A 21,723-nucleotide genomic window follows, 5' to 3' on the forward strand; every position below is an offset into this window, starting at 1 on the left:
TTTTTTTTTTTTTTTTTCAGGGCATGTGCACATTCAATGTTTTCGATTACATAAATTATTTTTCCCAATCAAATTCATCAGTAGACAAGAAGACAGTAGAACCCAACTGTCAGACTGCCAATATTAGTGGGGGCAAGAAAACAGTACATAACACTTCAGGTAATTTAGAGTCATTATGTAGTTTGTCTAGCAGATTCAGTTGGCAGAGAAACATATCACAGTTGAGCAGATGGTGCTGTAAAGATTTTTTTTTGCAATTTCCCTAAAATTTCACACATCTTGCGTATCTTTGTTACAACTATGTACTTGTTAGAATAATAGAATATTAGTTTCATCAGCCATATTTGACCAGAATTTCAATATACAGGTATTTTTATTGTTTATTGTTGGTGTCAATTTTTCGTTTGTTGGCTTTGAAGCAGCCATTTGACCTACTGTGCTTCTACCTTCCTCTAAACTGCACTGAACTCTTGAAGAAATGTCCCTCGTCTTGCCTTGCCAGTATTTGTTCAATGCCAGCACCATCAAAGGACACCAGATCAAAAAACAATTCCCTCATGCATCTCATCCTGAGCCCACCGGCGGATGAAGACCCATACAGGACCACTTTGCTCCATCTGGGCTATGTGATACTCTCCAAACACAGCGCATCCTGTCTTCCCTGACCTTTCCTTTGATCTGTCGTTCCAGCCAGTCAAACGCTATTATAAATAAAGATCACAAACAGGTCATAGCTTTCATCCCTCTAAAGTTCATGGTACAAAAGAGGAGCTTTAGTGGTCGACAGCTTTGGCTCTTGTTTGGTGGACCTTTTTCCACATTCTCCCGCCACAAGGTAACAAAATCATGGCATGTTGGTGGCGTAGTATTTACAGAACTGATCAGTGGTCCTCATTTCTGGACCAATGGAGTCGATCTGCTAAACTGTGTGCCACAGTGTAAAAGAGTGTTTGTATTAAATTCCGAACCAGGTCCTGGTCTTTTGGACTTGCAGTTTGGCTGGTTTCCTATCTCAGTGGGTGGTTAATTGCAGCTAAATGCATTGTAATCAGTCCCTGATTAGATGGTTAGAATGAAACCAGCAGGGCTCTAGGTCCTGAGACGAGATGAGAATCACATAATTACAGTGGTCAATAAGAAATGATGTTTGAAATGGCTCTACAGACACACATACTATTACATAACATTAGCAGGTGTGTGCTATTGGGCTAATACAAGCATCTCATCTTCTTTTTCCCCTCCAGATCATAAAGGACCAGAAGTTGTTGATTATCGTTGGTGGGATGCTGCTAATCGACTTATGCATCCTCATTTGCTGGCAGATTGTGGACCCACTTAAGAGGACTGTGGAAGAGTACAGCTTGGAGGTCAGTGTGCATTTTAATTGAGTTTTTTTTTTTGTGTAAACTTGCACTTGATTGTGGTTTGTTTATGTTGATGTAACATGATTGTCCTCAGCCGGGAGATTCCCAGTGACACAGATTCTTGCAAAAAAAAAACAACCTATGTATTTGGAGTTTAGGCAAACAAAATGTCCGCCTTGGGCTGTAGCGCAAGCATCTTTGTTGTGCTTGTTATTTTTGGGTCAGGATGTGAGCCATTGCTGCCTCCTGTGCTCATCCCATAGCCGGACATTTGCCAGCTTGGATGTGAGACATTGGCAAGGCCCGTTGGAAAAGAGGCACTTGGCATCACTTTCTCCTTGCTGGAGAGGTGGCGTGGGGTAGAGTAGAAATGAACTCTGCTTTGCTGTGATTGGTTAGAGTCGACTCAGATTCTCTTAGATTGGTACAGAATGAATCTAGATGTGCGCCAAATTGGCTAAAATGAACATACTGTAGCTTTGGCATTAGAGCTTGATGGTGTGTGAAGTGTGTTAGGCATGACATGTTAGCACATAACTGTCAGTGGTATTACGGGAATGCAGACTGTGAATTAGCAAGGCACAGCTGCATATTTATTTTCTCTAAAAATTTAGTTTTTAGAGAAGTGAGTTTTGATTTTTTCCATATTTCTGAAGTATAAAGCTCCCTGTTTAGTACATCTGTCTTTCTGTAGAGCTTAACACTAGTGTGTCCAGCAGACTGCTTAAAGAAGACAGTGGGTTAAATGCTTGAGTCAAGAAGATTTCAAGCTGCATATATTAAAATAGTTTTGAGAATCTCAGCTCATGGCGTTAAATAGATGGTTGAGTGTTCCACTGGTTAAACATAAGCGGCACTCATTCATTCCTCAATCTATTAAGTTGTTACACAAAAGATGGGCTCACATTAGGCCGAGGGCAACTGATGCAGTGTAATGGTAAAATGGGTTATAGATCTGGTGCAGTGGGGGATACTGTACATTTGGGATGGGTACTGAATCTGTGTGTGACACTGTAATCAAGTTCATTGCAGCTGTTGTTCGTCACATCTAAATATATCAATGCACGGCTGTCAACTTTATGTGTTGCTTATGAGGTGAATTTAAGAGAAGACTGACAATGATGTGTTATCTGATGTTACATTTAACAACTCTGGTACACAGTCATTTTGCTTTCTTACCTGTTTATTGGATATTTCCATTTCACTGGGTTTATTGAAGTAATAATAACATTATTGAAAAACCTATTTTACATTGCTATATATTGTTCCCATAATGTGTTGACAAATAACTTAATAGAACAGGATAGATAATATTTACTTTACTGTTGCTGCTAACAACAGACAAGCAGGAGCAATGATTCCACTACAGTGAGTTTTAATCATCTTCTTTGAAGACCACAGACACGGATACCGCTAAGTGGTTTTTTAAGTCCCCCATACTTCTGCATGTAGGCCACAAGACTGTTAACTGGCTTCCAAGTCCTCCTAAATTGACGGCATTGGCTGGATCCTTATTGACCCTTTTGCTAATCAGAGGTTATCAGAAGGTCACTGCGGTGAAAGCCAGGGTCTAATGGATGGATTTTTATTGAGACTTCTTTTGATAGTATTGAATGGATGTTCATGTTGGTTGTTTGCTTGTTGCCAAGGTCCTGCGGGGGATGGAAGGGTGGCTGACACTGTCTTGCACCCAGTTTTGACTTTTTCATGTCTTCAATTAAATGAAAATCCTGTGAAGGCTTATCTAAGAGTACTTGGAGCAGGTCAGCCTTTCTGAGATTTTTTTCTGTCTGAGTCCTTGCTGAAAGATTCCTGTGGGAGATCTCTGACGAAGAAATTAAAGATACATGATATCTTGCCAGACTTATTTACATTCTTGTGCTTCTTTTGGCATAGTTTGAAGGTATACTTAGCACATTTGTACAACTCTAGACAAAGCCGTATTTCCTTTGTGATGATAGCCACTTATATATTTAAGCCTGCCTAAAGGGGTAGCAAAGCCTTGCTTAACATATTCATTTGTGAATGTTGTCAGTGTGTGCAGTCAGGTCCTCGTGGAGTATTCAAAGACTCTAAGCCCCCGGCCAGGGGAGTGTTGTGAATATATTAACCACTCAGTGTAGGAGTCTGCATCCCCCCTGGGGTCGTGGATCTGCATGCCTGGGCTGAGGCAGAGGCTCCACATGCCTGCCCAGCCTGCCAGATTTCCAGCACCAGCAGTAGTGGACCCTTGAGGCTCAGCTGGGGGACAGGCAGCCTGGAGCTCCTCTGCGCCTAGGGCCTCCAGGCATGTCAGGTGGGACCAGAAACCAAAAGGCAACCCAAATACCCAGAAAGGGGGTAAAGAGGAGAGAGAGGATAGAGAAAAACACAGCATGGCCAAACACAAGATTTATTGTAATAACCAGTATTAAGTCGCCAATATCCTTTTAACGAGGCTGCTGCATTGGTACATCAGGGGACTTGATCTCTGCTATCCGTAATAACATGCCCCCACCAACGTAGCCCCTTGTGTTTTTTTAACACAGTGCTATTTTAGGAATGTCCACTTACGGGTGGGGAATGGGACCACAGTGGATGGTCTCCATAGGGCTCAAGAGCCAGTGAGTACTAGCTCTGACTGACTACCAGTAATTGGAGCAAGGAGAAGGACCATTAGTTACCCAGTTTCCTGTGAGCGCTCACATCATGCTTGGCCATCCCTCCCCTGTGACTTCCCTCTGTCTGTTGTCTTTTTTTTCTTTTTTTTCTTTCCGTCGCTCTCTCTCTCTGTCTTTGAAGGAACCTCCCCTCCTCCCCCCTTGTATTTCCTTTCCCCACTGTGGAGGATTTGGAGTACAATTGACCTTGGTTTCACAGAGCTGTATCTACCTGCTGTACCCAAGGGTATGCAGTATGACAACGTGGTGTTATTGAACTTTCACAGTGCTTGGTAGTCCACCACATTTGTTGTTAGAGCCATCACACTGGAGGGTTTCTTTATTGACTCATAACCTACAAGGGTACTCACACATTGTTTGAACAAATGGTACCGTAGTTTATTTTTTGAGTTCAGATACACATACACTAGAATGATCATCAATGCAAGTGTATGTTTTGAAGAGAAACATACTTTAGTACACAGAAGTGGGTACTCCAGCATGCAATCATATCTGTGTCCTGTGGTCACCACAGATACAGGTACATCTAAATATTGTAAGTGGATAACCAGCTATGGTTGAGATTTTGAGTAAAATGATCTTGCTAAAACTGCAGAACCAAGATTTGGTTTCAGTGGAAACATGGACAAAGTCAATCTTCTGCATCACCAGGGGTGAACCCACTGCTCTGAATCCAGCAAGCTAAGCTTAATGAGCTACCATTAGCAAAACTAGGGCATCCCCCTTTGCATCCTTTATTAGCATTAGCAAGAAGATGAAACTGTGAAGAGGCTGACAATAGATCCTTGTGGAATGCTTCATAAAACATGACTGATTTAATACCCTCCCAAATAAAAGCAATGAAGAGCTAGAGATCATGTTGGGATTTAAGTCTTTGAGTCTCTAAAATGAGAGGAGAATGACCCCCGAGTCTCATTTTAATTACAGTATGCAGATAATATGCCTTCAGCAGAAATTACTTGTAACCTTGACATTGTCCCCAACCTCTTTAAACCAATCTGACCTGCACTTCAGTATGTACTGTACATAAAACACAACCTTATATTCTAAATTCAATAAAAAAAAATGTTGATAAGATTGAAGGCAACTTGGCCAAGATTGTAATTACAACTCCACTTCTTCGCCGATTCTTTATACTGGTCCGACCCCTAAATCCTGACAGCACAGGGAATATTCTGCATATCAGTGTCTTTTTTTCCCCAGAGAGTAAGCTTACTGAGAGCAGGAATAACTCTGGCTGCTCCAGGAACGTCCTGGGAATGCTGATGGAGACGTTGGGCTGCAGTGAGCAATTAGATCCATTTTGTGGCTCGTTAATAATTGAGCATTTGTTAATGGCGTGGATGTTTCAGCAGGAGCAGGCTGCTGGTAGCCGTCCGATTAAGCCTTGTAGTACTGACACATGTTGCAGTGTCAATGAACACACGTGTATTGAAGCATGTGAGTGTGCGTACATATGTGTCAATTGTTAATTTGTCATTTGTGTTTGTTGCAGTATGTATATGTGTGTTTATGAATATGACCTTGTGTGTATACTTCAGCCTGTATATGTACGTGTGGAATGTATGTGCTCAGTCATGCATGGAGATGTTGTTGTGCGTACGCCTGTGTGTTTATGTATACATTAACACCCTCTCTTGTTGTCCTGGCCATTGTCTCCTGCATAATGAAGGACAAACCGTCGAGAAAGGATGATTAGCATTCTGGTGGATCCTGCCGCAGACCCCCTCTACTCTAGTCTGTCCTCTTGTCTCCTCTTCCTTCCCCTCCCTCCCTCTGTCGTTTTCCCAGCTTGTAAGCTGCTGCAAGCATCGGCGGGCAGGCTGCAAAAGAATATTGCAGTGTGGCATCACTATGGCAACGGCCATGGTTTCTGACATCCATAACGCGGAGAGCGGCAATGTTGATCCGTGAAACAAAAATAGCGGGTTGGGGTACCCACTTCAGGATGGCAGCACATTCAGAGAAGATTTTTAAAATCTGTATAGAAATACATGCACTGGGCTGATTATCAGTGACTGATTGGAGCAGAAAAGATGTACATACGTGTACACACTCATGCATGCACATTTCCATGCAGACGTTCAGGGGACTTCCCTGCCACTGCCGTGTACACATATATGCAGTAAGGCAAGTAGAGCGAGAGAAAGGGAGAGGTGAGGAGGAGAGAAAATTACATAAGGGCCATAAAGAACAGTGTGTAGGATTTAGTGGCATCTAGCGGTGTAGTTGCTGATTGCAACTCCGCTTCACCCTCCCCTTATAAGTCGTACTTAGGGTGGCTTACTATTAGGAATGTAAAGATATATCACACAACAGTTAAATCACAATACAAAGATTCATATTTGTGAGATAGAAAGTGAATAATACTAATAATACTCTTTAAACATAGGGTGCTACTTTTTGACTTTGCCTGTTCAACATGCTACATTACTCAAGTCTTCACCTACATGATGTAGGTGAAGACTTTGAAATTGAGGATGCATCATTCTGCCTAAGATTGGAGGTAGAGCAACATTTCGGCTTCCCTTATAAGTCAGAAAGTTTAAACATAATTTGTCTTCAATCCCATTTTGTTAAAAAATTGTGCTAAAATCATCTTGTGAACCCAGTATCACAAAATGTATCACATTTTGATACAGTTGAGCATATCATTGCATCCCTTTTCACTGTAGATTACATTTCCATTTCTCTTGCTAGGCTGTGAAACACCATCTGTTCTTATAATATTTACACACACTATTGTAATAGGATGGGAAAACCACATTATTATTAACACAATTTCTGGAAAGGAGGAAAAATGTATTGTAGACAACAGGTATGCTGTAGGCAACAGATGAGAAGGCCAGTTTTTGCATCTGTTGTAATATCTATTAATAATTTCATCAAAAGATGACAGCAGACACCTGCTATCAATTGTTCTTTGTGTGATCATATCCTGATTCCACCTTTTATGAGTTACTATTCACAATAATCCTGGCTAGTCTACTGCTGCCACTTGTATTATTTAAATTGCATATTCTCTACATACCGTTTGACGTAAATCCAACATAATACATCTCTGGCCCCCCTCAATGCTGTGATTTCACAGTTTTAAGTTCTATTCAGCTATGACGTTAAAACACATTGGTACCAAGCTTAGAGCCAAAGCAACTTAATACATGAATATTAGGTTATTTATATTTAATCTTAGATGTAAGACAAACCTTTCTTTGACCCATCTTTTCTGTCCATCATCTTCTTCTCACTTCTACTGGTGACTTCTCTCAGAGTCCTCTCACAGTCCTGCTAACACACTCTCTGCTGCTCCCCCAGGTATGAGGTTTTCACACTTTCAATCTCCTCTCTTCTATTTATTGTGTTTTCTTTTCCTCACCGTGTCAATTTGCTTACTTTGGAACTGTCGCTCTCTCTTGCCCTCTACCTTTGTCATCTATCCATTTCACTCCTTATTGTCGCGTGTAAGACCTTTCTCTATCAGATTCATGTTACCAGCCTATTTTCTATTTGGAGACCCCTTCTTATTCCATATGTTTTGCTCCCATCTCTCTCTACCTCTCTCCCTACCTCTCTCCCTCATTTGGCTCCCTTGCACTCTTGGGAGTGCGCTGAAATAGCAGAGAAAATCGAAAAACAAGCTTGTGACAGCAGTACCGGTGAACAAGACTCAGGCTGACCTGGAACATTCCTTTTTCTTTCTCCTTCATTTCTTTTCTCTCTCCACCTCCCCTTCTCTCTTTCTCTCTTTACTTTATGCTGACATTACTTTTCCTCACACTATCCCTTTTCTCTCAATTCACCATCTCCCGCTCTATCAATTTTCCAATTCTGTGTCACCTCTTCAAAGGGAGGGATATACACCCGGGCATGTCCTCAGTTCCAGCCAGGATTGGGTGTTGGGAGGGTGAACTGGGGAAAGTGTGGCCAGAGGGAGTGAAACATGTGCCAGCAAAGTTCCTCTAGACACACAGATGAGTGTGGCTGACAGTGAGTGTCCTGCTCCTCTGGGACTCTATGTGGGTCGAGGTCAGCCCGACTATATGAATATACAAATCTGAGATCATATCAAAGAACTTTACCAACGTTTTCGTATGAATTTTACTACACTTTTTATTTACCTTACATTACTGCTGTCCATATTGGTGTTACCATACCACAGTTTTCTTTACAAATATAGTTTTTCTACAGCCATATTCTCCCTAATACAGGTTTCAGTTCATGTCAGTTCAGTATTTAAATACAGGTTTCAGTTCATGTCAGTTCAGTATTTAAATCAGCTAAAAATCTACCAGTGTACCAATTTCACCTTTACCCTTTCACAAAGACCACTGCTTGTGCTGAATCTCCTACAACAAAGTTCATCTGTGCAATGCTGTACAACAGCCTATTATTCAATCTCAGATGTTGGTATACCACAGCCGCACTGCATTCTTACATTTGAATGTGCAGCTTATACACTCAACTACATGGGCCCAAGTAAGAATATATGATAATATGGATTCTGAATGTTAGGTGACAAAGTGCTGTACAGATCATAAAGAAAATAAAACTGTGTCACTGTGTTGAAATACCTATTTCAAACACATTTTAAGACACTACACCTTCCTTGATTTTTATGCTATACCAAAATGAAATAACTGCCCAAAGGTAGAAAAAATACACTGAAAATTTTAATAATCTTTGGTATGCTTTGGAAATAGTCAAAAGTAATGTAAATCGTATGTGATTTGTAGCATTTCTGCACAAGAAATGCAGACACCCTTATGATCCTTAAACACTGCAGTTATACACCCACACTCACACTCACACTCACCTGCCCACGGTGTTGTTGCTCCCCCTCGTTCTGCACTCTCGCACAGGTTCTCCACTGCAGTCCCAGTCAACTGTTGATTGTGTGAATGCCATCTGAAGGACACGATGCTCCTGTTTCACTATCAGCCTGCTCTGTGAAAAGCAAGCGGAAATATTCCTATTTACATTTAATTTAATCCGGTTTGCTCTTCATTCTCTAAATTGTATTCCTGTGGGAAATAAAACATAGGTAGTATTCTTTGACATAAGTACATATACTTTAAATTCATCCCAATCTCTTACATTGTATCTCAGTTTTGGGTAGATTAAGCAAGGTCTGAATAAAATTACTTAGAAATGTATTCAGGAGTAATCATATTCCTGACAGAAAAAAGATGTAATATGAAGTGAGAATCATTAAGTATTTATTCTGTAGAATGAAGAACGATGTCACCTGCGGCATTACCCATTCAGCACATGACAGTGCTAAGATGGTGCTAAGGTGGACTTTGTGCTTCCTTTGTTAGCACTGAGTAAAGCACTGGCTGAGATCAATGCCATTTCAAAGTAAACTGGGTCATTAAGGGATAACCATCACCCACCTAGGCCTTTTCTCATCGACCACCTCTGGAGAAAAGAAGGAAGGGAGGGCAAGAACAAAAGGGAAGGGTACATAGCGCTTACACATTCTTGGTAATTTGTATTGCCACGTGCGAGACTTAGAGCTTGCCTATCCCAAAAGCATGGTTATGCATTCTTATGGTTATAGTAGGGTACTGTCACTGTGTGCGTTGCATTATGAGATTGCATCGAGTTCTAGTGTTGTGGTAAACGTAAGACAGGGGATTTTACTGTAGGTAGCTGCACTGTTTACAACCTTACCTTAAGCAAGAAGCGTAGGCTCAGTTGTAATGATCATCTTGCTGATATGAAACCACATAGCTACCTCAATATTACAACTTCAAATTAGAGGCATATCAGACTCCTTGGCAATCATGTTTCCTCAGTCACTCCTGCACATATTGTACACCTAGTGCTACCTTACCTTTTTGGTAGGCACAGAGCAGCATGGTGCCTCTGATGTTGGCCTGTTATTTTTAAGTCCTCTAAGGTAGTCTAAGTAAGTGTGTCACAGGTTTTACCTTGGGGATACCCGCTTCTGTTTATAGCCTTGCCCGTTTTTACATGTTCCAGCACAAGGAGTCACGACTTTACTCCACCTGGTAGGACAAAAACCTCAACCTACATACAGAGTGCTGCATTATGAACTAATGAAGATGGAAGCTCAATATGTTTTTATGTATGTATTTATGTACATATTATTTATGTATTTGCTGCGATCAACTTTTTCTTGAACATTATTAATTACGTGATCGTAATACAGAAGAACCAAACAAGATGAGACAATGAGCTAAAGAAGAAAATGCAAATAATCCTTCAAAATAAGACACACATTTAAAATGATATATATCAAGGAGACTGTGGCAGCATTGAACAGTTGTTTTTCTTTTCTTTTCTTTTCATAAGTTAAACCAGCTTACTCAATCTTTCTTTGTGTTTTCAACATGCCTACTGACAAATCGTGTAGGAGAAAGAGAAAGATGGCTGTGGGCACCATCACAGACAACAGCTGAGACCATTTAAGAAAGACCATTTATGTGAAAGAAAGTACTGGCAGCTTGTAAAAGGAGTCATTTAGCTTACCCATAAGTTGGAGCGTGTGTTGTCTCAAATCAGTTCAGCACAGATAGTTAAGATTAATTTGTTCTAGATCAGGATCGTGAGAGGCATCTTTAATGATAGACTAAATATCCACCCAGCGAAGTTGGGATCAACATCAGCGCAGTCCCACCCTCAATATTTCTGTGTTTAAAGTGAGATTTTCCACTTGTCTTGCAGCCAGTGATTTTTACCTCTGCAATGATTCAACAACTGAGCGAATCAAACGTTTGAAAGCATTTTCATGTTTGTTGTGTTTTTGTTATATTCTGTCTAGATCTCTGCCTCCGTCTATGTTGGGAGGGATGGTTCCGGGGAACCTGGATATCTCAGGTCTCAGTTTACACAGGATTTCATCATTTTCGTGGAGAATATTTACCCAGTATGTTTTGCCATGCTTTGGCAGCACACTGGTATTTATCTTGTGAGGGACAACAGTGTACTGTATGTGTAAGCTGACAGCATTATCAGTAAATCATGCAGGAAAGCACTCTAAGGACTGCTTCAGAGGTGCAGTGTTTGTTGACACTCTAGCTGGTAAATTGGACATGTGGTTGTGCATGGCTGAGCCTGTTCAAGTGAATCTGTCGAAAATGGAATTGGGTGGCAATATTTACCTCCTGTTACTTTCTCTCCATCTCTATGTGCCTGTATGATTTCTCTCTCCCTCGCTCTCTCCTTTCAACTCTCTGTACGTCTTTCTTTCTCGTTCTCTCTAACAAAATAAGCGCACACACACAATTACCCTCGACCTCCACCATCACCCGCACCTCTCTTTTGCTCTCCTCTCACTTTTTTTGCCCAGCCCTTTTTTCCCTGCTCCTCTTCTGCTGCTCCCCTGGACTGCAGTTGCTAAGCAACAACTGATTGAGCATGAGGGGTATGCAATTGACCAATTAGAAGTCTTCCAAATGAAAAGTGGTGTCAAGAGTTCCCATAGTTGCAGCTAAGACTTTACCCAGTGTATACTGTAAGTGGACACTGGCTATGGTACCATATGTATATATATGCATACACATAACCACACAAACACACAGGATAATGTGTGCTGTTCCAGTTTGTTAATTTGGTTTAGTTTAATGCATGTCAGTGTGTGTTAGTGTGTTCTTGTGTGTGTGTCTGTGTATATGCCCACATGTTTGTGTCTGTGACTTTAGTCATTCTAAAATCTGATGTTGTTACTGTGATCTCACTCAAACATACACTTTGCTATGCTATCCAGCTTTTCTTCCTTCCCTCTATTTGAATCAATATAATACTGTCTTTCCTCTTCGTTTCCCTCTTTCCTTTGCCTCCTGCTCCTTCTCCTCACATTTCTTCCTTCCATTCATCCGGCCTCGTCCTCTTTTTCTATTTTCCTCCCTTTCTCTGTCTCTCTTTCATACCAGAGACACCGTCCATCAGTGACCAGACACATCCATCACTGTTCCTCCTCTTCTGCTCATCCACAGCCCTGAGGATTCCATTATGGCTCCGTTGCTGACACACACACACACACACACACACACACACCTCTACACACACACACACACACACACACACACACAGAGTTTAGGGAAAGGCAGCTCTATCTCATCTGGCCATGGGCAGAGACATGATTAGTTAGAGACTTGAGATAGTGATGCAGCTCTTGATGACTCTGTATGTGATGATGATGATGATGATGATGATGATGATGATGATGATGATGATGATGATGGTTGTCCCAGAGGCAGTGAGGTGATGATGAGGTACACTTAGACGCAAATGTTTCTCACATTTGTGCGGCCTCTCCATTCATCCGACCACCATTAACCTTGTTGTCATTCAGAAAGCTGCTTGTCTTGATAAGAAAGTGTACATAGGTGACCCTTGACCCCGAACATTAGCCCAACAGAATACCCAATCAACTTATTCCTGGTTGGTGGTTTTCCCCAAGCAACCGTGTAGCTCATTAGGGATTTGTTAATTTTATTATTTTCATTAAACCTTCTTTTAAACATGCAGAAGAATTAGTGCACAACTCTTTTTTTCAATAAATGGCTGAATATTGAGGCAAAAAGATAAACGGATAATATAAATAAGTAGTTAGTCCTCAGACTAAGTATAGGTGGAATTGGCTGTCAGTTAGTTTTGTAATGGGCTGATAGAGGTCTAGTCATCTAAGACATTTTGGTTTGATTTGTCATTTTTTATGGTCACCTCTGTAGCACCTCAATAATATTCTCAAATATGTGTTGGTCTTTGCGATACATGACTCTGTATTATTTATTTAATCTGCAGATGGATAATAATACCAGAACAATGGAAGATCTTTCAAAGCTTATTTGACAAAAAACTTAGGACTCAGGGACTTGTGCTTTGTTGAAGTACAAATGTTAAAAAGCCTTTAGTATAATAGCTACATTATTAAAAACATATAGCCACTATAGTATATCACGTTTTTAGTCACCATGATAAAGGCTTTTTCTATTTCTGTACCTTAAAGCAGTGTGCATTTACATTTTTAGGAATCATTTTCCTTTTTTGTATGCGTTTTCCTTTCTTCTCCAATTTTGAATGGCCAGCTACGATAGTCTTTATTGCTTCTAATCACTACTCTTTGTGTAGACGGCATGAGAGAGGATAGGAAGACCAACCGTAGTAGTCGCTGGTGCTGCGCCAAAGATACTGTGTGACCTTTACTGATGTATCTCGCAGCACTTTGCCAAGCTGAAAGTACTGCTGCCAGAGATTGAACCAGGTGAAGGATTGTTTTTGTTCTTTGCAGCATCCAGGAGCCTCAATCAATGTGGTAATTTGACTGACTTAAAGGTGGGGTAAGCGGTTCTGGAGAAATCCAATACCATGACAAATACCATGATATAGTGTGAACAACACCACAGCAAGTAATGTAACTAACTTTAGCTATGTTGGGGGTTTGCGACTGTCACTTCAGCTGGTGCTGTGCCACTAACATGTAGACAGGACGAGACGGTCACATAATCTCCCCATGTTCTGACGGAAAAGCAGCTAGGCTGAAGAGACTGGGCACAGCTGTGCTGTCTGAAACACAGTACTACTCAGGATCCCTAAATTCAATTACAATGCCGCACAAGAAAAGTCACGAAGCCTCCGCCTTACTCGCTCTGTAAAAACACCTGACTAGAGACACTAACCGTCTTGTAGTAGAAAATGCAGACTGCTCCACTAATTATCCCAATTTGCTACAGCTGTAGTGTCTGCACCCCCTGGCTCGCCAATGTTTCGGTTTAACGTCTGACCCTGTTAAATGGCAACTTTCAGTCGAATATGTTAACAAACAGATAACAGGTTCACAGATCCAGGAGGCAGGAGGAGAGAGAATGCAGGTGATTATTACAAGCAGATAAAAAATTATCCCATTTTACCTCTTACAAAGTAATTATCAAAACAACAAAAATGGTGGTAATACCGCAAACCTCACAGATTTGGCACAGATTTGTGCATTTTACCATAAGAAACCACTTTGTACCTTTTTGATACAAAAAAGATACCCATTTAGTAGGCCTAAGTGCCTTTTATGGTATTTTACTCCTCTTTCTTTTCTACTTCTGTGTTTGAGAACGTGCTTGTCCCTCAATTAGCACATTACACACAAAACAACATGAGTAGCTCAACCATATCACATCTAAGTGTTGTCATTTCATATCATTAATGACTATTTTCTACAGTAAATCCTCAACACACCATGAATGAGCCCAGCGTTGTTCTGTATGTAATGTAATTCAGCTTGAATACGCTGTAAACTGCAAACCGCAGTGACATATTCATGAATAAATGAGCAGCTGTGTGAGACGAGAACTGTGTTAATGCAGGATCTTCTGGCGATTTTTTTTTCAATCTCATTCCTAATTGTTTTTCATGTGAACCCACAAGCTGTTGCACGCATTCACACTGCACAAGGACAAGAAGGCTCCACTGAGAGACTTTGGCGCCTCAATGACACTGTGTGAGGGGAAGGGTCAATTAGAGAAAGGTTAATCACTGATACCACCCAGTTTCACACATACACACACAGATATAAACACACTAAGTGCACATACATCACAGCTCCTAGGAGTCAGGTGTAGGAGACCACCAAGGTCGGCCAGTGATGGAGAGATGAGAGCACCTCGCCACTGCTTGAACAAAGTACAGGCGCTGCCTCAGCACTATGAGCCCGGGAATACAAATACATTCAGCTAAGTGGAAGAGTTCTTTTACACAAGACCTTGAGCCTTCGGCACACTGCAGGCTTTACACTAACAGTATAGAGGGTTGAAGATAGGAGGGCAGTGGAGGGAGAGTGATAGGGGACTCAATGAGACTCAAGGGAGGCAGAGAGACGAGAGTGAAAGAAAAGCAGGGGGAAAAGAAGCAGGATAGCTACAGGGAGAGTGAAGGAGCCAAAAACAGAGAGAGCTGCAAGTGTACCAGCTATACCTACTGAGATAAAGACGTTAGGGGGAGATGAAGTTGACGATATGTGTTGAGAGACAGAGTGAGAGAGAGGAGAGAATAAGAGGTGTCATGGCTACTTATCATCACGCTGCCGAGGGTGACATTGATTAGCACTTGCCATCGGCAGGGAGCCTCTGAGCCAGTCGGGAAGGTCAGATAGTTAAAACCAATGCCGCTGCAAAAAGCTGGCACTACGCCAGCCTCTCTCCCGGCCCGAACTCATTGGAGTTGGATGAAACAAACTGTTGTTGCGTGTGTTTTGTGCTTACTTGTATTTGTGGAAATGTGTGGGTGTAGGTGTGTATTTGTGTGCATGGGAAGTTAGCAGAATGTGTAAGAACAACTGAGAAGTATTACCTTGGTTGAATTTGCTGAAAATGCAGGCATTGAGAACATTAAATGATATTGAAACTGCTGTGTGTAGAGTTTATATAAGCAGTGGCAAATTTTCATTGAAGCAGTCACAAAAGGTGGCAGTTCTCTCACTTTCTGGCTTGTCAGACCATTGAGAAATGCCCAGCTAATGTAACCCAGTCCTGCAGAGTGATATTTCTCCTTTGCAGGTCTACAGTTTCACTCAGTCAGTTGTCATTGGATATATGTAGTAAATAATCTGCCATTCTCTCATCCGTCTGTGATGTGCTGTTGTGACAGATATGTTCTGACCCATCTGAGTGATGTATTGGGTGTTTGTGCGCGTGTGAATTTCACCTCTGTTTAAACCCTCTGTTCCTCTTCTTTCAACCTGCGATTTTGTTGAAGTTGACTCTTCAAAGAGCCCAGAGAAGGGTTTTTTTTTGGCATTATGAGTGTAGCACGACTAGATTGGATTTGACCCCTGTGAATTTTCCGCTTACTTTGATCTTAGTGTGCATCTTTATTTTTTTAGAGCCAAGCCCGCACACATTTTGCTGTCAGCTTGGCAGTTAAGGCATATTGCTGCAGGCGTTATTAATAATGCTCTTTAAGTAAAAAAAGAAGGGGTGGCGTAGGTGATGGGAAGAAAACATTCAGGGGGGAAATAGTTAGTAATCTGATGTGTAGCATTCTAAGTGGATAACTGCCACACGGGTTACTGTGTTAAGCCATCGAAATCTTAATTTTAAGGAGACTCAATGAAACTTATAGTCTTAGCCTGACAGAGCTCAGAGAGATATTTCACAGCAGTTATTTTCCTTCTGCCTTCTTTTAATATGCTATTGCTGCCAAGAACTCTGCACCCAACATCTTTGTATTGCAACTGATAGTTATCATTTTCTAATGCACCAATAAATGTCCCATATTTGAAATCCTCTTTACACTCCAGTGAGTGTAACAAGCTGTCCTTGGTCCTGGTTTCAGCTCTCTCACACACATCCCCTCCCTCGCTGCCCCCCTGTGTTTGCAGCCACCTCTGCCATCCGCAAACCTCCGGAAACACAAAGAGCAGAGGGAGATTATGAATGTCCTGGATCAATACTCTCAGAAAGTGCATCATGGGAGGGGGCGGATGTAAAGCATATGGCACAACTTGAACTATACCCCATCCACTTAGCTTCCCTATTCTCTTCTCACCTCTTACAGGGCTACATGGCATCCTCATTTTCTCTTCCTTTTTTTTTCCAGGAAATCTTATGCCTTTTAGTTTAACATAGCAGTAGCATCAGGGTGGTGTTAGTGGCCTCTCTGAGGTCATAATCATTTAGCACCTTGCAGCATTAGCATTAAAGCTGTTGCCAAAGTTACAAATCACAGAGTAAGTGATCTTTGTTAGCAAAATCTCTGGTCAAACAAAACAACCATCCGTGTCATCTTCATTTAACATTGCATAATGCTATAAATAAAGCCTGACTGCTTTTTTTTTTTTTACTGAATGATTGTCACAATGAAATAAAGCAGCAGTAGCATATTGACACCATGCTAGCTATAAAGGCCCAGAACTAGAGATGACTGCTGAAAATTACAGTCATTAATGATGAATTACCTGTCATGTGTGAACTGCTTGTTTATTTCTGTGTTAAATTGTCTGATTGCTTCTCTGTGGCGCATTGCACATTATCAGCTGCAGCGAGGCAGGCGCTCCCTGCGTGAGATTTGAATGGTGAGATGTGTCACTGTGAGAGAGCGAGAGCGCAGCGACGCAGAAGAGGTGTTAGGAGCAAAGAGAATGAGAGAAAGAGCAAGAGGAGGTGATGACGGAGAGACAGAGAGAAAGAATAGCTGGGAAATGGTTGGATAGCGGTGAAGGGAGCCTTGCATGCTGCAGACACAATCTGCTGATTGCCAGTTGGTTTGCCTATGTGTGTGTGTGCACATTTGCTTATCACCCGCCTATGTAAATACATAACTTATGTATGTTTACAGAAGAGGTGTCGCTACGTTGCAGGAATGCCACCCCCATCCTCCCCACCTCCACACCCACCCAACCTCTCTGACAGCCATCTGTCCTGTAATTAACCTGACTGACACACTGTGCAGCATTGACTGCCTTACTGCTCTTCACCAAATCACTGTGTGTGTGTTTGCATGCATCTACATGTGCGTGCATTTGTCCACCTGTCTTTCATTTTGTTGGCCTGCACTTACTTGCGTCTACCTTTTAGGTTGTGATCATAATGGATGGGTCTGTTCTCTCTGCGTGACACTATGTGTCTGTTTTTATTGCTGGGATGTAATCTGATGCAGAGAGGAAAAAACAGTGCTGTACAGCTACAGCATCTTATGTATACTGCAACTATAGCACCCATTCATTAGTCATAATAAGCAGATGGGGCAGCTACGAGGGTAGGTAGAGGAGGGAGGGCCAAATTGAGTTGTAAAGAGTGACGATAGTTACAGAGAAAAGGTATGAGAGAAACAGAATATTATGTGATTGAGAGCAAAGAAGGTGTGAAACAGCAGTGTTGGGATGTACCTGACACTGGCACATTGATATTTAATTCTCAATGAAGGTAGAAATGCAGACTCACCCTGCCGCTCACTTTATAAACCCGAGGAGGAGCATATGGCATGTATATTTGTGTGTGTGTGTGCATGAATGCATGATGGAAGAGTTGCCCTGCAGCTTCAAAATAGCCATAACAGCAATGCAGCATTTCTTATATAGAGAGTACTGTATCTGCAGTGAGGTGTCAGGTTGCAGGCGCCCATGGAAAAGCTGCATTTCTTCTGTTAGCTATCTATATCATTTCATCTATACGGTATGGTATGTCTACTTAATATACATTCTCAAACCAGATAATACCTGCAGCATGATAGTTATACATAAACTTAAGGGACACGTGAGACGAGTTCATATACCAGTTTAGATTATGCTGGTAATATGTTACGGTTTTCTCTTTATTACGCCCTGCAGGCTTATTGAAGGCACTACACTATTTTTACCTGATTTACAATCAGTTCACATTCATTTATTTCAAAGCTTGATTTGCGGCAATTCTGTACATATGCATACACAAAAACATCTCCAATATATAAATACATACAGTTTGCATTCCTTCACAAGACATACTGCTATTGATTTGTGCTCAGATTAAATGTGCTGCCATGTCCTCAGAATGAGATTCACGTAGCCTCAAGAGCCTGATTGGATTGGGGGATCGATAAGGTGGCAGAGAAATGGAGAGACGAGAGATGAGAGAGCAAAGAAAGAGAGAGGGAGAGAGATGTATTCGCTGTTCTTCATTACACCTATAAAAGGAAAGAAATGAGAAGTGGCAGTGAGGGAGTAGTAGCATTTTGTTGCAGCGCAGTCCAGACTTAACCCTGAAGTGCTTTGCATTATGCCTTTTAGAGCATATGTGATGTAGTAAAGAAATAAAATGAAATGTGCAAAACCTTAAACATTACTAATACATATAAGTGCATGTGTGTAAGGTACGAATAATCAGAAACAGTGGCATTGTGATGCTGAAATTCCCATGACGGAGGGCAACCTAGGGTTGAATTTTTTTGTCTGCAATGTGAACTTATATCCCAGATGTATAAATGTACTAGAGACAGAAGAGCTGGAACTAAAGTGGGACAACACCGGAGGAGCTGAGGTGAGCGTCACAGAGAGGGACAGACAACGCATCAGAGGGCTCATCTGTCTGAGATAGCTGGATATAATTAACAAGGCTTTGGTTTTTAATTAATCTGCCTCAATCAGAGTAGAGATTCTATTCTTACTTTTTGGACTAAATTAATTCAAGGACACGCGCTCCAACAGCAAAGTCCACAGACTGTGTACTCTTGTCTTTTTCCTCCCTTTGTTCGTGTTTTTTTTTTCCTATTCTCATTTCTTCTCAGTGTGCTTGTCCAAGTGTTTTTTGTTCTCTTTCTTCTGTTTGCTCTTTCTGTCTTTCGTTCCTCTTCATTCAGATAAACTCCGATATTATCTAAATCTGGCACCATCCTGCAAGTGAAAAGAGAGAAAAAAATATTGTGTCCTGTGTTTCCAACATTATTCCAGTCACAACCTTGCCTGCTAGGGAATGCGCCAACCCTGCAGTGCCCTCCAATGGTGGGTCTGTGCCCAGGGAGGACATGGCAGCACCTGGTGATGATCCCGATGGCCAAACTGAACCAGCTGAGGCCCGAAAACAACCACCATCTGACCATCTGATGATAATAATAATCTCTCTGTCATACTGCCAGCTCCACGTGGCCTGGACATCAGAGAGAAGCTATTACTCTGCTTTGCTGGGGTTTACTCTCTCTCTAATCGTCTATCTCCTGTTCGATCGGTTGATGCTATATTCTGTGGATAAAGATCACTCTGTCTCTGGATATGTAGGTGATTTCCTCCCTCTTCTGTCTGTCTTTTTATATCTCTTCATTGAAAATACAGTATGATCTAGACAATGAGAGGTCATAGAAGACAACACCGATTGAAACAGTTCAGTTGACTCGTCACAAGGAGTTCTACTCTGTTAAAACCGGTTGGATAATGTCCTCTTTGGCTCTGGAATGAACTTCCCAACATTTGAAAACATAACCCTGTTGATGTCATCGAGGTGGGACATGAAGCATACAGTGTTTTTGGAGCTTGACCCATTCTAAGGACTAAAAGCTTCAAATTTGATCATTCTTTTTAAGATCTGTCTCTTGTGAGTACCTTCAACTTCATTGATGTGCAGTACTAAATTGCTTGAGCACCCCCTTAACCACCATCAAGCTAATACTCCCCTTTGCTTTGCTATTACTGAATTTACCGAATTTATCTCCGATTTGTACTTATTAACTACACTGTATCATCGTCATTTAATCTCTTGGTCCCACCAAAGTGATTTATTTTTCAGCAGAATAGCTTTCCATCACACTTATTAGATACTGTTTAATACTGAACCATGGGATGCTAGTCTAACCTACGGAATTGTCTATGTCTTTTTTTCCATTATTGGACTTGTGGCTGCCAGATACCAATGCATCCAAATTCTGAAATTGTTTTTATAAGCATTAAAATAACAGAATAATGCAGACGAAACCACAAAAACAAGACTTTTTATTTTTTTCAAAACAAGTGTTTGCGCTATCACTCGGCTGGCCTCATCTCCACCTGTATTTATCATGCATACACTACCTTTTATCCCTGAATTTTGCATGAGGCTCTCACTGTGATGGATCTAGATGGCACATGACACAAATCAGAAAGATAATGACATGCAAAACAGAATGAGAGAGGCCTGTGAAAATTGACTGTGAGATGGGCATTTATTTTTTGTGCGTCAGATAATGACGATGTCTGCTGATTCGATGCATTGATAGCATCTTGGAAAGCTACTGTTGACTCAGTAGATGGCTGTGTGGACACCTTGTACCAGACTACACAGTTATTCTGTTACTCTTTACGGTGTCCAGCCCATTACTGTGAAAGGCATATGTTCCTGCTAAAATGGGAACACAATGAGGTACTGTTTGTCCAAAAAACATTTGTCTTGTGCTTTGATCTCCTTTCTAAATAGGCACTTTCTTGGCATCCTTTTCCCTCTTTTAACTGCACTGGAGGGAAGGCAACCATCAGTGAAAGAGATCCAATGGGCTTGTTTTCTGAGCTATAGCACAGATATATTGGTTTTCGGTGAGAAAATGGGCTAAAATTGGATGAAGAGTAAGTGTGTGCATGTGTATTCATGCTTCAGAGGCCACCACCAAGGTGTGTGTGTGTGTGTTATATTTGACAAGGGGAAAAGGGAGCTCCATTCACCAATCTCCTACTTGAAAATGAGAGCCTAGAAGTTTTTTGACAGTTTCATTTTCAGGCGCACTTCAGTAGAAGATATGTGTGTGACCTCATCTACCTTGACTGTGCTTTGCAATATATCAGCATCTTTTTCTGACACAATATAGGCATAGCTTTCAATCAGAGAGCACAGAATCTGTTTGTCCTCAGGTAAGCAAGGCCCCTGTGGTACGTATTTGATCATTTTGATCTTGTAGTCTAGGTTAATTAACTATTTACGCATGTCAACAGACCAAGAACGTTAATCGCAGTATTGCAGCGATCACTCAGTTGAAAATATTTGGCTTCTCTTTCCTGCCTGTGACCATACCTCACCTCCATGACTCAGGTGAGATCCTCCTCTGCTGTGATTGGTGGCGCTGCATCATTCCTGGGTGTGACTGGTTGGCTGTCCTTGGGGAGGCAAGCCAATGACAGTTGAAGTAATTGACTGTTAAGCTCTTATGGATTTCCTGCCTGCTGCTGACGTAGCAGAGGGTTGATCAGCCTGCACTGTACACACACCGGTGTTTAAACACGCTCTCTCTCTCTTACACACACCCATTTA

The 21,723-nt window shown here is 41.5% G+C and overlaps 1 protein-coding gene across 1 annotated transcript in view; it reads left to right on the top strand.

Moving 5' to 3' along the window:
* Positions 1 to 21,723, top strand: part of gabbr2 (gamma-aminobutyric acid (GABA) B receptor, 2) — a 169,195-nt gene that overhangs the window by 118,218 nt on the left and 29,254 nt on the right. The window contains exon 13 of the mRNA XM_035680883.1: positions 1,245 to 1,367. Coding sequence (XP_035536776.1) covers positions 1,245 to 1,367 — 123 coding nt within the window. The remainder of the gene's footprint in view (positions 1 to 1,244; positions 1,368 to 21,723) is intronic.

Source organism: Morone saxatilis, unplaced genomic scaffold, assembly GCF_004916995.1.
Source record: "Morone saxatilis isolate NCDOM2014 unplaced genomic scaffold, NCSU_SB_2.0 Contig9, whole genome shotgun sequence".
Lineage (NCBI taxonomy): Eukaryota > Metazoa > Chordata > Actinopteri > Moronidae > Morone > Morone saxatilis.